Here is a 15596-nt window from a genome sequence, read left to right on the forward strand (position 1 = left end):
ATCTATTCTATTATATAAAAATCGGATGTCTGCACTTAATGATGGAGCTGACGTGGCATGCTCTAAAGAGTGTTTCCTGATTTAATTATTTTAACTCATTCAAAATAATTTATTACCATAACTTAATTATATCAGCTAATTGATTTGATTAGATATTTAAATATTAATATAATTTATTATAATATATATTACTTAATTAATTTTACTACATTAATTGTAATTTGTTATATTAGTTAATTAATTTATTCATTTATAACGTCTGAAATAAAAAGAATAGATTTGTTGTTTATTCTAATTGAATTCATTAAATTTAATTATACATTATATACGAATTAATAATAATTTATAAATCACTTTATATTATATATGTATTAACAAAATATTATATATATCTTAATGTGTTAATTAAATATTATATACGCACGGAAAAATAAATACAAAGATGATTTATATAATATTGATAATATTATATTAGTACGGTGATTCTTTTTTGTTTTGATATCATATAGTATAGATCAATTAGCATTATTTAACATATCTAAATATTTATTATAGGATATTACGTCTTTATTATTTCGATTCTCTTAGCACCTATAAATACCCTTCTATATTGTATCATTTTACACAACTTGAATACACACAAATCTTTTCTCTACTGCTCTCTCTTACCCTTTCTAATAATAATAAGTACAGTTTAATTTAGTTAGAAGTTTATTATTTTATAGTCTTCTATAAAATAATTTTTTTATCACTTTGGATATTTTAACTCTTTTTCTTTCTTTTCTCTTTACATGTAATTTTGTTGTGCATTAACTTTGTTTATTTAATGATGAAATATACTCATGTTAATTCTATCATATAATAGTTTTATTTTTTTCCTATATATTTTGATTTGTATAGTTACTATTGATCTTAGTGTTTTCGATTTTGTTGTTTTCGTTTTCTTGAATTGTTCTTTATTTTTTTATGACTTGATAATTTTAAAAAAAGCAAATAACAGAAAAAAAGATGGCCAAAGACGAATGTTAAAAGTCTAAAGCAGCAACATCATTCCTCAGCATTATTATTATTAATATGAACTTTATTATTTCTTTTCTAACATTCTTTAATACAAGCTTCGTTTCTTTTTCTTAATTATTATTAATACTTTTATTCCTTTTTTCTCTAATTATAAATCTCCTTATAATAATTTTTTGATCGGATATTTTTTTTGTCTAATAAAGTTTTTTCTCTATTTTTTTGTCAAAAATAATTGATATTAGAAAAAAAGATAAAAGTAAATTTTAAGATTCAAATTTAAATAAGATGTGCAAAGGATAACTATTGAATTCATTTGGTCGATTTAAACATTTTGTATTATCATCGTTGAAAATTTCAAATACTATTATAAAATTCTAGATATTTTTATTTTATTGTTCTTAAATTATATATTATACCGTGTATTTGAAGAGTTTCATCTTTTTAAAAATAAGTGTGACATTATATACTTTTTTAGATACAATAAATGAAGAATAAGGTTAAAGTAAGTAACAAAATTGATTATGATAGACTAATTATATTATTATTAATTAATTATATTAAAAGATTAAGATTATGATAGATTATCATTATTTTATTATTTTTTATTTTTTGATATTAATTCAAATATTTAGCTTCTTTTTATTATCATTTTTTATTCTCTTATTCTATGTGTTTATTCCCATAAATTTTGCTAAATTAAATAAAGCACTGTATATCTTCTTTTTATTCTTCTTTTATATACACATAAAATTTATTAAATTATTTCTCTTCCATCTAATAATTTTATTTCTCTTCTATTTATATTTTTTTCCTTCAATATTTTATTAGTTTTTATTTTTCTAAATTTTATTTTAATTTATGTATTTGTTCTTGCTATACCTATTTTTTATTTATGTGTAATATACATTCTTATATATGTTATAGAAATATGATTTGATTCCATTAACTTGCCAAATTTTTTTAAAAAATCTAAAGCTAAAGTACAAAAATATATTTATAGATATTTTACTTTAATTTTTTAACTAAAAAATATAATATTTTTTGTCATATTTGTTAGAATTCTAAGTTAAATATGAATATTAATTTTTGAAATAGAATAAATATATTTTAAATTTTTTGCATCTAAAAATAATATTCTATCAATGTTAGAATTATTTAGATGGATAAGTAATAGTGAATATAGAATTATTGAGGATGGATAGAACTAAGTATATTTTTTATTGAAAATACGAATTTAAAAATATTATACTCAATTCTCAATAGTCAACCTCTCATTGAACCACTGTATTATTAAAAGATTTTTGAAAAAATGAAATAGTTTTAGGTGTATAATTTTTGTAAAAATTTAATTAATTTAAGATATTTATCATCGTTGATTAAAAAAGTAAATTGTAATGACAATTTAATATTTTTATACTCTTAAAATATTATTTATTTATTTTTCTAGCATTCTTTATCATCCAGTGATCACATTAATATAATTTAATTCAATAAAATTATTTATTATCATTTGATTGAATAAAATTTTTATTTTAGCTGAAAATTTTAGAATTTCTCAACCTCAAGATCATTCATATTAACTCATTAAAAAATATAACTAAGAGTGTGGAAGTGTCTCTTTATTCGAGAGTATGATTGAGATCAGAGAGTTTGGCTCTTGTGGTTCTTTGATCTTCGTCAACTAAAACCTTCTGTATTTTTTATAGGGCTGAATCTTAATTTTACTATGGGAAAAGAGCTACAAAGGCGAGTTTGATATGTTGAATACCAAAATTCTAAAGTCATTATTTATATTTGAGTGTGACACTCAATAAACCCTAAAACTCAAATAAAATAGTATCTATGATTTTAATCTTAATTTTTTAACAATCTTCTACGTACTTGGGTTATAAATATATATTTTTCTGAGATAAACTCTTATAAATTTTACGCGCAAATCTGAATGTTATTTCTCTTATTACTTTCATAATCTGGTCTATCTCATATATTAGTTATGAAATTGCCGAAACTTTTATCACATTAGTGTCACAACAAAATTACGATGATCCCATACTAAAATACTCAACCACATAGATCAAATTTGGATGAGAAAATTCAGAGATTACATGCAAAAATGATCTCATGCATGTCTATTTTTAACTTGAATAAAATTCTATTGTATTCGGTGACAGACTCAGATAAAATTGTAACGGCAACGTCCGGGCTCATAGCGAAGGCAACTAAGTGATGAGTCTGTAGAAGAAGAAGAGAAGAATTTAACAGACTCACAATGAGAGAGAGAGAAAGAGAGAGAAAGAGAGAGAGAGAGAGGGAAATTTACCTAGAGAAGAGGGACTCGGCAGGAGAAATGTGGCGACGGGCTCAACAGCAACGATAACGGGATGAGCAGCGATGATGATATAAGCTGTGAACAGTGACGGACCCAGAAAAATTTAGTAATGGGGACAAAAATATAATAAAATTTAGGTATAGATATTTTTTTGCTTCCCACAATACTCAACAAGTTAAGGACAAATCCGTCATGAATTTGAATTTCATTTAAAAATCTACAATTGGCTGGCAACGATTTGCTATACATACGAGACAGAATTCGAACCCTCAATACTTACTTAAGCGAATGACTAAGTTGATCACTTGGCCAATCTAAATTGGTTTAGATATATTCAAAATTTAAAATTAGAACTATCTAATACATATTGATAAGAACTAGAAATATACACATAATCATTATTATAATATTTAAAATAATAAAAATATAATTTTATACACATAATATAATATTCAAAATAACAAAAAATATTTATAAGGACTTTTTTTTAACATGACTAAATATTATTTTTTTATACATATTTTTAAACAATTATTTTACTTTTTATTATCTCATATTTAATTGTCAAATCTACTTATTATTATTTTTATAGTATAAATAAATTTTTTAACCAAAATAATTACAGTATATTAATACATAGATAATATTTTTTTATCTTAAACAATTTTTAAAAAATCACTAATAATTTAAGTTGTATTTAATTAGAAAACTAAGTTTTAATTTAATTATTAATTAATTAACTAATATAATATAATTAATTATCACTTTTTTTAGTGTATTTATTTATTTTTCATACTAAATCAAATTTAACAATATAATTATTATGTGTTAAGTTTAACAAAATATTTTTTAACATAAAATACAAAAGAACTATTTATATTTTATTTTGAGACAAATATAATATAATAAGTAGTATATATGTATATAAGTATTAATTTAAAAAAAATGTGGGGGCAAATGCCCCTCTATATTAAACGTGGGTCCATTCCTAGCTGTGAAGGAAGATGGGAGTTGTGAATAGGTAGGCGGCGATGGACTCCGCAACAACATGACGCGAGCTATGCGGTTTTTTTTTTTTTGTGAAGAAGCTGAAAAGAAGAAAATTTTGGGTGAGGATGATTGAGTTTATCTTGCATGACTATAGAGTATAGACTGAAGCTATAAATCATCTGTGATGTGAGACAAATTCTAATTTCTAAAAAGTGTTTATATGTATATATTTGGGGCAGGTACACCCTAAACCCGACCATATACTCTATCTTGAGCAAAATCTGTTCCGACTTGGGTCAAGTTATTACTCTTTCTATCTAGGTATGAACGGGTAGGGTACCCGCGTATTCGGAAACTCCTGCCAAGTCTAACCACGTATTGATACTCCATTTATTAAGAGTTTAACGCTAGCCAATGGATATATATGTATTATCCATAAATATATTAAGAAATAATAATTTTTTAACAATCTTCTACGTACTTGGGTTATAAATATATATTTTTCTGAGATAAACTCTTATAAATTTTATGCGCAAATTTGAATGTTATTTCTCTTATTACTTTCATAATCTGGTCTATCTCATATATTAGTTATGAAATTACCGAAATTTTTATCACATTAGTGTCACAACAAAACCACGATGATCCCATACTAAAATACTTAACCACATAGATCAAATTTGGATGAGAAAATTCAGAGATTACATGCAAAAATGATCTCATGCATGTCTATTTTTAACTTGAATAAAAATTTTATTTTATTCGGTGACAGACTCAGATGAAATTACAACGGCAACGTCCGGGCTCATAGCGAAGGCGACTAAGTGATGAGTCTGTGGAAGAAGAAGAGAAGAATTTAACAGACTCACAATGAGAGAGAGAGAGAGAGAGAGGAAAATTTACCTAGAGAAAAGGGACTCGGCAGGAGAAAGATGGCGACGGGCTCAACAGCAACGGTAACGGGATGAGCAGCGATGATGATATAAGCTGTGAACAGTGACGGACCCAGAAAAATTTAGTAATGAGGACAAAAATATAATAAAATTTAAGTATAGATATTTTTTTTGCTTCCCACAATACTCAACAAGTTAAGGACAAATCCATCATGAATTTGAATTTCATTTAAAAATCTATAATTGGCTGGCAACAATTTGCTATACATACGAGACATAATTCGAACCCTCAATACTTACTTAAGCGGATGACTAAGTTAATCACTTGACCAATCTAAATTGGTTTAGATATATTCAAAATTTAAAATTAAAACTATCTAATATATATTGATAAGAATTAGAAATATACACACAATCATTATTATAATATTTAAAATAATAAAAATATAATTTCATACGCATAGCATAATATTTAAAATAACAAAAAATATTGATAAGGACTTTTTTTTAACATGACTAAATATTATTTTTTATATATTTTTAAACAATTATTTTACTTTTTATTATCTCATATTTAATTGTCAAATCTACTTATTATTATTTTTATAGTATAAATAAATTTTTTAACCAAAATAATTACAGTATATTAATACATAGATAATATATTTTTTTATCTTAAACAATTTTTAAAAAATCACTAATAATTTAAGTTGTATTTAATTAGAAAACTAAGTTTTAATTTAATTATTAATTAATTAACTAATATAATATAATTAATTATCACTTTTTTTAGTGTATTTATTTATTTTTCATACTAAATCAAATTTAACAATATAATTATTATGTGTTAAGTTTAACAAAATATTTTTTAACATAAAATACAAAAAACTATTTATAAAACGTGGGTCCGTCTCTGGCTGTGAAGGAAGATGGGAGTTGTGAATAGGTAAGCGGCGATGGACTCAGCAACAACATGACAGGAGCTATGCGGTTTTTTTATGAAGAAGTCGAGAAGAAGAAGATTTTAGGTGAGGATGATTGAGTTTATCTTGCATGGCTATAGAGTATAGACTGAAGCTATGAATCATGTGTGATGTGAGGCAAATTCTAATTCCTAAAAAGTGTTTATATGTATATATTTGGGGCGGGTACACTCTAAACCCGTCCATACCCTGTCTTGAGCAAAATCTGCCCCGACTTGGGTCAAGTTATTACCCTTTTCATCCGGGTATGGACGGGTTGGGTACCTGCGTATTCGAAAACTCCTGCCAAGTCTAACCACGTATTGATACTCCTTTTATTAAGGGTTTATCGCTAGCCAATGAATTGCTATATACACAAGGCGAGATTCTAACTCCTAATAGTTGTTTAAGCGGACGAGTGAGATGATCACTTAACAAACTCAAACTGATTAAGATAAATACTAATTATTTTTAATATTTTAATATTAAAAATTTTGAGAGTTTGATTTTAATTATAACTTTATAAAATATTTATAATAATAATTACTATATATATTATTTAATTTTTTAATAAAATTTTTAATATAATTTTATGTATTATCCCATACAAGGTACGTGAACATACACTAATTTTATTAAAAAAGACGATTTTAATAAAAAAAACGTTAAAGATGATTTTAAATCGAAAATTAGATGATAAACAATTTTAATTCTGACTGAAAACTTTTAGACCAAAATTATACTTAACCCTAAATAAAACATTAAAACCAACTTAAAGTCTTAAACAACGAACTTGTGAATAAAGTTTAAACATATTATTTCGCATTTGTACTTACGCCTAACATTTCAATTCAATCTTTCTAGTCTAAATTATTTAATTGGTTAACAACAATTTAATTTAATATTGGAACGTCAAATAAAAGCATGCTTTTCTCTGGTCAATGCCTATAAAAATGGACTTGAATATGGATATACATCATTATATGAAACAAAAGCTTCCATAAAGATATTTAACAAAAACAAACCGACACTCTTATTTCATTTAAAAAGTAATTATTATAAGATTGTTAGTTGTACAATCATTAGATAACCTAATAAACATTTATAAGTTACGACGCTATAGATATACATCATTGATTTGTGCTATTCATTTTTCTATCACCCAAGTCCTAAACTAATAGCTAGCATTTGTTTTTTTTATGAAGCTTCTTTTGAGATAAATATAAGGGTAAATTATTAAAAATATACTCAAATAATTTTGTTATTAATAAAATATATTTAAATTTTATTATTGATAAAAATATATTTAAATAATTTTAAAATATAATAAAATTACACAAAAAATATATATTTAACGAAAAATTATCAAATCTTAACCATAAAAATATCTAATTTTTTAATTGTGCATGAAAAAATTGCATTGAAATTCAATTTCAGACATTTTTTGAAAATATATATTTATTATTAAGTATATTTGTCACATTTTTAAATTATTTAAGAATACTTTTGTTGATAATAAAATTCGAAAATATTTTTGTCAACAACAAAATTATTCAGATGTATTTTCGGTGGTTTATCCTAAAGACAATGATAAAGTGATAAAAATTATAAATAAAATGATGATCAATCTTATTTTATTAATTTATCAAATTTTTTTAATTAGAAAAAAGGTTTAATTTGATTGAAATTAATTAGATAGATTATGAACAGAAAAGAAAAACAGGTGTGGGAAATAAAATCACATTTCATTTTCAGTGTACTCCAAGTCTCCAATATATAAGATATTTTTTTTTTATGAATTTGTATGGTGGATGAAAAAACACATAGGATCCAAAAGTAAGAAAGCCCAATAAAAAGGTTAAGAGTCCAAACGACGTCGCAGCATGAATCTCTTGATATTTAAAGGGATTTCTTATCCCTGCCCCCTGCCTCAGGAAAGTTGGGTGAAACCAGAAACCCTAATTAAGGTGTTCCAATATCTGGCGATGTTTGTATTTTTGGTAAGAAAATTTGGGGGAAAATAAAAATTGAATTGAATGGTAGGAGGAGAAGCTGATGATGAGGGTATTATAGGCATGAGCTGTAGCGATATATTTGCGCACCGTGTTCTCATAGTACACGGGTTGTTGCAGCTATGTTGAATGTGCCATAATGCTAATCTGAGGCTCCTTTCTCTCATTAATCCAAACGGGTTTTGATGTCTAGAACTAATTCACTAACTAACAGTCAATTTGCCAACCTTTTTTCTGAATGATTGTTGATGCCACTCAGCAAATGGATATATATTTATCATGGAACCGTTTTGAGTTATGACAAGCAACTACTACTTTGAGTCGTGGGTTTGAATGGTAGCTAACCATGATTCATCTGACTAGTAGTTTAAGCAGCTTTGTTACAATTCGATGTACCGTGTACGAAGAAGGATTTTCTGACTTGAATGTAAGAGATTTATAGCCACTATATAAGATCCACTACATAAGAAGCTTTGTTAGAACTTCATAGTTTCACTACACCTCTTCCTTCCCTCTAGCTTTTGTAAATACAACCTACTTGGGGTGCTCTGTTTTGTGTTCTAGTGTGTGGAGACTAGAGACATCTAGCCATGGGACCGGGTGGGCCGGGGGGTCCTGGTGGGCCTGGTTTTGGTGGCCCTGGCGGACCTGGAGGCCCTGGATGGGGTCCTGGCCCTGGTTGGGCTCCGGGGCCTGGTGGACCAGGCTGGGGTCCTCCTGGGCCTGGTTTCTTTGGACCCGGTGGATTTTTTGGTGGGTTTGGAGATGGTATATGCAACCTCATTTCTTCATGGTGAGTAGTAAACAAACATTACGTGAAGCCATGATTGCTATATTTTGGGCCCATTAATAATGACAATGCCCATTAATGAATTTCACATATTAGAACCGGCTCTAAATTCTGATAACTTTCAAATGTGGCAATGCAGCTTCTATTGTTTGTGCTGTTGTTGGTTGTTCCAAGGTTGCTTCGGAGGTCCACGTGCATCATTTGGCCCACCCGGCCCAGGAGGTCCACCTGGCTTCTGATGGGCAGGCGTATTGTCCACACTGCTATTGTCTATCCGGAATGAGGATTAATCAAGGCCTGGCTTCACTTTGTTCTCGAGTTGTGATAAGAAGAACTAGATGTAATAATGCAAGGCTATTGTTCTTGTAATATGTCCTCTATCTTTTTGTCATTTTTTTAGCAGAACCATTCATACTGTATTTCTTCTTTTCTGATCAAAGATTTTCAAGTCATGAATTTGATACATCATACATCTAGTAAGTGGTAACTCACACTAGCTTAAATAGAAGGCAAAGTATTTGATGGAGCTCTCTATGAGAATTTCATTGGATGGAGCTCTCTAAAATATTTATGAATTTATCCCATTTCACTTTTCTATATTCATTTACTGGAAACAAAATTTTTAGGAATTTATTAACAACTTTATACTTAATAAGTTAATTAGACTCCAATAATTCAACAAATTCACAAATCACAATCATCCATCTAGTCATCTGAGGCCATTAACAAATATATATTACAGAATTTTTTTATGAATGTGGACACCAATAAGTGATGCTCAATGGAAAAAGCATCAAACACCACAAGTGATGAATAGTTTGAGAAAATACATTTCTTCAAAGAAGCACACTTTGAGCTTTTGCAGCTTTCCCAACTGACGAGGAATAGAGTTATTGAGATTACTAACGTGCGAATCTTCTAAACCCGGAACAAAACCCGAGTTCCAATGGTAAGAACCGAAAACATTAGTGTCATAAAGTGCTGAAGTTTGGAGATTGATAAGTTTCAAAATATGGAAAAGAAATGGAACCAGAAATTTCAGTGATTTCGCCGGAGAAATTTTCGGCTGTAGCTCCTCTGTTGTGATTTCGTCGATGACTGCTGCTCCGAATGGAAGGCTGTTGTCCGATGAGAACATAGGACGAGTTTGTTCCTTTTTTTTTTTACCTCTTTTTTTTTCCACCATTTCTCAATAAAATTCAAAGGAACTAGGTATTGTTTAAATATTATTCTTTATTCAATTTTTAAAAGAGAAAAAAATAAAAAATAAATAATTTTTTAATTTTTGAGTTAATCGTTTAAATAATTTTTTAGTTGATGAGTTTTTTTTACGTTTTTCTTTTATTTTTTATTTATTTGTAGTTGTTCTTGCTCCACTTCTTGTATTGAACTCTCTTGTTTAAAAAAAAAATTCCTAAAAAATTTATCAAAAGCTAAATTTTAAAAAATAAGTAATTTATTTTACTTTAGTTGTGTTCTGATTAAAAAACTTATGTCTATTTTTGTTATTCTTCAAGTGAGACTAGTATTAAAATTTTTAATGTTAATAATTTTTGCTGCTTTTCTAGAGATCTCATGATGTTCTAGACTTAATAGTCTTATTTTTCTCATTATTGTTCAACAGATATGATTTTTTTCCCCCTTCTTTTTAAAAGAATATCTCAATGTTACATATCTTAATAGACTAAGTTTTTGAGATTTTTTTTTTAGGATTTCCTCAGTTCCTCTTCCTCTTTAGAGAAATTTAATTATTTAAAGAATAAAAGAAACAAATATTTCGCAGAGGAGATAATAAAGCATGTATTTGAATATGCAGTCGTTGTCCGTGAGATGAAAATGAAATTAGTGGATGCAGAGATTTATTTTGTGGGGGTTGATTAGAAAAACTAAGGGTTACATTTGTATATAGAAAGCAAAAAATTTGAAGAGTCAATTGGTCAATTTTATATTTTGACAATTCTATTTAACGAAATTTTTCTTAAAAATTTCATAAAATACTTAGCCAAAATATAGGATGGTAATTGTTCATACCCTGGCCCAATAATAAAGCTCCAGGTCTAAAAGAAAGGCTTAGTCCAGAGGATTGAGCCTTACTATGCACCGACCTGGTGTCAAGAAGTCGGTGTTGACTACGATTCGTCTTAAAGAAGTCGGGCACGAGATTAGTTGGCAGATAAACACTCATTTGAATGAGTAACCGCCCCTAAAATCTCTCCAACCGCTTCATCAAGCCATATTTTAACCTCCCTAAGATAATGGGACGGTTAACACCCTAAAGATATGGCACTACTCCAACGGTGGTTATTGGCTCACCACTATAAATACACTGACACCCCTCAGGTATCTCTAAGCCCAATACTCTCTAGACCTGCTAACACCCTTGCTAACTTAGGCATCGGAGTGTCTTTGCATGTACCACCCCCCATTCACTCACGTACACAAGTCGGAAGGAGGCTCCTGCGAGCGAACCTACTCGAAAGCCACCCTCTGCAGACAATTGGGCCAACCAACGTCATCCATTCTATTAATCTCCGGTTACCTACCGTAACATTGGCGCCGTTGCCGGGGAACCGAGAGATCATCCATCGATGGCGGACAGATCCCACGAAGAAGGCCATGTGGAGACAGACTCTGAATAAGAGAATCTGGACACAGACAATAACGATGTGGATTTCACCCTCCACCAGGAAATCGATAATCAACACAGGGAAGGCACCTCCGGAGTAAAAAACCCAAAGGTAAACTCCTCAGAAGGGCGCGAGTCAGAAAAAGAAGGATCACCCCATGTAACCGAACTCATGGGACTAGTCCACGGCCGCCTAGAGCAGTTAGAGCAGGAGCGAGAGCGGCAAAAGGAAACTGAAAAGAGCCTAAACGAGGAGATGGAACGACGAAAAGAGTTAGAAATAAAACTCTTAAAGTTGGAATCCTCCCTCAAAAGCCGCAACTCCCGTGACGAACAAGAAGAGCCACCATTAGGTGGGGAGGATCCTTTTAGCGAGGACATAATGAGGGCTAAAGTTCCGAGGAACTTCAAAAGCCTTGTTATGGACCTCTACGACGGAACCACGGATCCAAAGCATCATCTGAGCAACTTCAAAAGTCGGATGTACCTAGCTGATGCTTCCGACGCTACGCGATGCAAAGCCTTCCCGACCACTCTATCGAAAGCAGCGATGAAGTGGTTCGATAGCCTCCCCCCGAGGTCGGTTACTAGCTTTGAAGATCTCTCAAGGAAGTTTTTGATGAGGTTTTCAATCCAGAAAGACAAAGTGAAACATGCACCGAGCCTCCTGGGAATAAAACAGGAGGTCGGAGAATCTTTACGAGCCTATATGGAAAGGTTCAACAAAGCATGTTTGGAGATTCAAGACCTGCCCATAGAGGCAGTCATAATGGGATTAGTCAATGGACTTAGAGAAGGTCCCTTCTCGCAGTCCATATCTAAAAGACATCCCGTTTCTCTAAGTGATGTACAGGAAAGAGCTGAAAAGTACATCAATATGGAGAAAAACGCCAAGTTAAGAGACCTGAGTTGGCGACCTGGGCCCCCTCCCTCAATAAAAGAGAGGGAGAGGGAAACCAAGAAAAATGAAGAACTCGGTCTCGAAAGGCCAAGAAAATATCACTCTTATACTCATCTGAAAGTTTCCATAGTGGATGTATACAGAGAGATTTGCAACACTGAGAGACTGCCACCCCTAGACCCATTAAAAATAAAAAAGGGGGAAGCCGCAGCGATTACTGTGAGTACCATAAAATATATGGTCACTCCACAAACGACTGTTACGATCTTAAAAATGTGATAGAAAAGCTGGCCAGAGAAGGTCGGCTTGATAGATATCTCATAGAAAGGTCGGACAGTCATGGAAAGAGAAAGCGAGATGATATGGATAGAAGAGACCCACCACCGCAGACTCCAGAGAGGCATATCCATATGATCTCAGGAGGATTTGCGGGAGGGGGACTTACCAAATCCTCTCTCAAAAAACATCTCAAAAAGAGTCTATCAGGTCAGGGAGGAGTCACCCGACCTTCCTACCATTTCATTCACAAAAGAAGATGGGCAAGGAATAATCCCTGGACACGACGATCTAGTGGTAATAACTATGATCCTAGCAAATGCCCATCTCCACAGAACCCTAGTAGACCAAGGAAGCTCGACGGACATTCTTTTCAAGCCTGCTTTCGACAAGCTAGGGTTAGATGAGAAAGAGTTAAGAGCCTATCCCGACACCCTATACGGATTAGGGGACACGCCAATAAAACCACTAGGATTTTTGCCCCTTCACACCACTTTTGGAAAAGGGGAAAAATCAAAGACTCTGAGCATAGACTTCATAGTCATTGACGTGGGGTCAGCATATAATGCTTTAATCGGCAGAGCTACCCTTAATCGGCTCGGAGCTGTGGTGTCCACTCCTACCCTTAATCGACTCGGAGCTGTGGTATCCACTCCCCACCTCTGCATGAAATTCCCGACCTCAGCGGGGATAGCAACGGTAAGGGGAGACCAAAAATTGGCAAGGAAATACTACAATGAAAGCCTAAATCTGAGGGGAAAGAATAGAGAAGTTCACACAATAGAGCTCGGTGGCGCAAGGGCCAGAGAAGAGCTGCGACCACAACCAGGAGGAAAAACCGAGGAGATACAGGTCGGTAAAGAGGAAGGGAAAAACACTTATATAGGAGCCAAACTAGGGGAAACTCTAAAACAAGGGTTGGCTAAACTCCTAAGAGACAATTCCGACCTCTTCGCCTGGAAGGCCTCTGACATGCCTGGGATTGACCCCGAGCTCATGTCCCACAAGCTCTCGGTTTATCCAGGGTCCCGACCCGTACAACAAAGAAGACGCAAGCTCGGCCCAGAACGAGCCCTAATAGTAGAAGAGCAAGTACAGGTTCTGCTACGTGGTCATGCCATTCGGATTGAAGAATGCAGGAGCCACATATCAAAGGTTGATGAATAAAGTGTTTTTCCCTCACCTAGGGACCCTAATGGAAGTATACATCGACGACATGCTGGTAAAAACTAAGAAGGAAATCGACCTCCTGTCAGATCTCTCGCAAGTCTTTGATACCATAAGGCTGCACGGGATGAGATTAAATCCCGCAAAGTGTGCCTTCGTGATAGAGGCAGGGAAATTTCTAGGGTTTATGCTAACACAAAGAGGGATTGAAGCCAATCCCGACAAGTGTAGAGCCATCCTAGAAATGAAAAGTCCGACTTGTTTGAGGGAAGTCCAGCAGCTCAATGGCCGACTTGCAGCCCTCTCTAGATTTTTGGCAGGATCGGCACTAAAATTCCTTCCACTATTTTCTCTATTAAGAAATGGATGCCAGTTCGAATGGACTCCTGAATGCGAGGAGGCGCTCCAGGAGTTCAAAAAGTTTTTAAGCCAACCTCCTATCCTAACCCGACCAGTCCCTGGGAAAGACCTCGTCCTGTACTTATCCGTAGCAAACAAGGCTGTCTCATCAGCCCTGATAAAAGAAGACGAGGTCGAACAACATCCAGTCTACTTCATCAGTAAAGTTCTACAAGGCCCAGAACTAAGGTACCACAAACTAGAAAAGTTTGCCTACTCCTTAGTAGTAGCCTCACAAAGGCTACGGCCTTACTTTCAAGCTCACACTATAAGAGTCCGTACGAACCAACCCATGAAGCAAATCCTCCAAAAGACGGATGTTGCAGGGAGAATGGTTCAATGGGCAATAGAGCTCTCCGAGTTCGACTTAAGATATGAAACTCGGACGGCGATCAAAGCTCAATGCCTTGCTGACTTCGTTGCAGAATACGCAGGGGATCAGGAGGAAAAACCAACTACATGGGAACTCTATGTAGATGGATCCTCCAACAAAACGGGAAGCGGCGCAGGCATAATATTGGTAGATGAAAGAGGAATTCAGATAGAGGTTTCCTTAAAATTTGAATTTCCGGCTTCAAATAATCAGGCAGAATATGAAGCCTTGATCGCCGGACTAAAGTTGGCAGAAGAAGTCGGTGCTACAAAAGTGATGATATACAGCGACTCACAGGTGGTGACCTCCCAGATAAGTGGAGAATATCAGGAAAATGACCCAAATATGAAGAAGTACTTGGAAAAAACTTTGGAGTACCTTGGGCATTTTGCAGATACCGAGGTTAAACACATAACTCGGGATTTAAACAGCAGAGCAGACGCCCTGTCCAAGTTAGCAAGTACCAAACCAGGAGGGAACAACAGAAGCCTGATTCAAGAAACCCTCCAAGAACCCTCAGTAGCAAAAACAGAAGACATGCAAGAAGTACTTGAGGTAACCGGTCTAAACCTCGGATGGATAAATCCCCTAGTCGAATACATGAAATTCGACATCCTCCCTAAGGAGGAGAAAGAAGCTAAAAAGATCCGAAGGGAAGCACAACACTACACCTTGGTGAAAAATATTCTCTACAGAAGGGGGATATCAACACCATTGTTAAAGTGTGTACCAACCTCAAAAACCACCGAGGTACTGGAGGAAGTACATAGTGGGATATGCGGAAATCATCTCGGAGCAAGGTCGCTAGCCAGGAAAGTAATCCGAGCTGGATTCTATTGGCCGACCTTGCAGAAAGAT

At 32.7% G+C, this 15596-nt stretch overlaps 1 protein-coding gene across 1 annotated transcript; it reads left to right on the forward strand.

Moving 5' to 3' along the window:
• Positions 1-8138: 8138 nt before the first annotated feature.
• On the forward strand, positions 8139-9593 carry LOC110273369 (uncharacterized). The gene is made up of 2 exons (XM_021126444.2): positions 8139-8999; positions 9136-9593. The coding sequence occupies exons 1-2, from the start codon at positions 8797-8799 to the stop codon at positions 9233-9235; spliced, it is 303 nt and encodes a 100-aa protein (XP_020982103.1). The 5' UTR covers positions 8139-8796; the 3' UTR covers positions 9236-9593.
• The last annotated feature ends 6003 nt before the right edge of the window (positions 9594-15596 follow it).

This window comes from Arachis duranensis, chromosome 6 (assembly GCF_000817695.3).
Source record: "Arachis duranensis cultivar V14167 chromosome 6, aradu.V14167.gnm2.J7QH, whole genome shotgun sequence".
Classification (NCBI taxonomy): Eukaryota; Viridiplantae; Streptophyta; class Magnoliopsida; order Fabales; family Fabaceae; genus Arachis; species Arachis duranensis.

Bases quoted from the DNA above. Each gene is read 5' to 3' on its own strand.
- LOC110273369 (XM_021126444.2), top strand. From the start codon at position 8,797: ATGGGACCGGGTGGGCCGGGGGGTCCTGGTGGGCCTGGTTTTGGTGGC. The intron at 9,000-9,135 runs GTGAGTAGTAAA...GTGGCAATGCAG, and splicing joins TGCAACCTCATTTCTTCATG to CTTCTATTGTTTGTGCTGTT.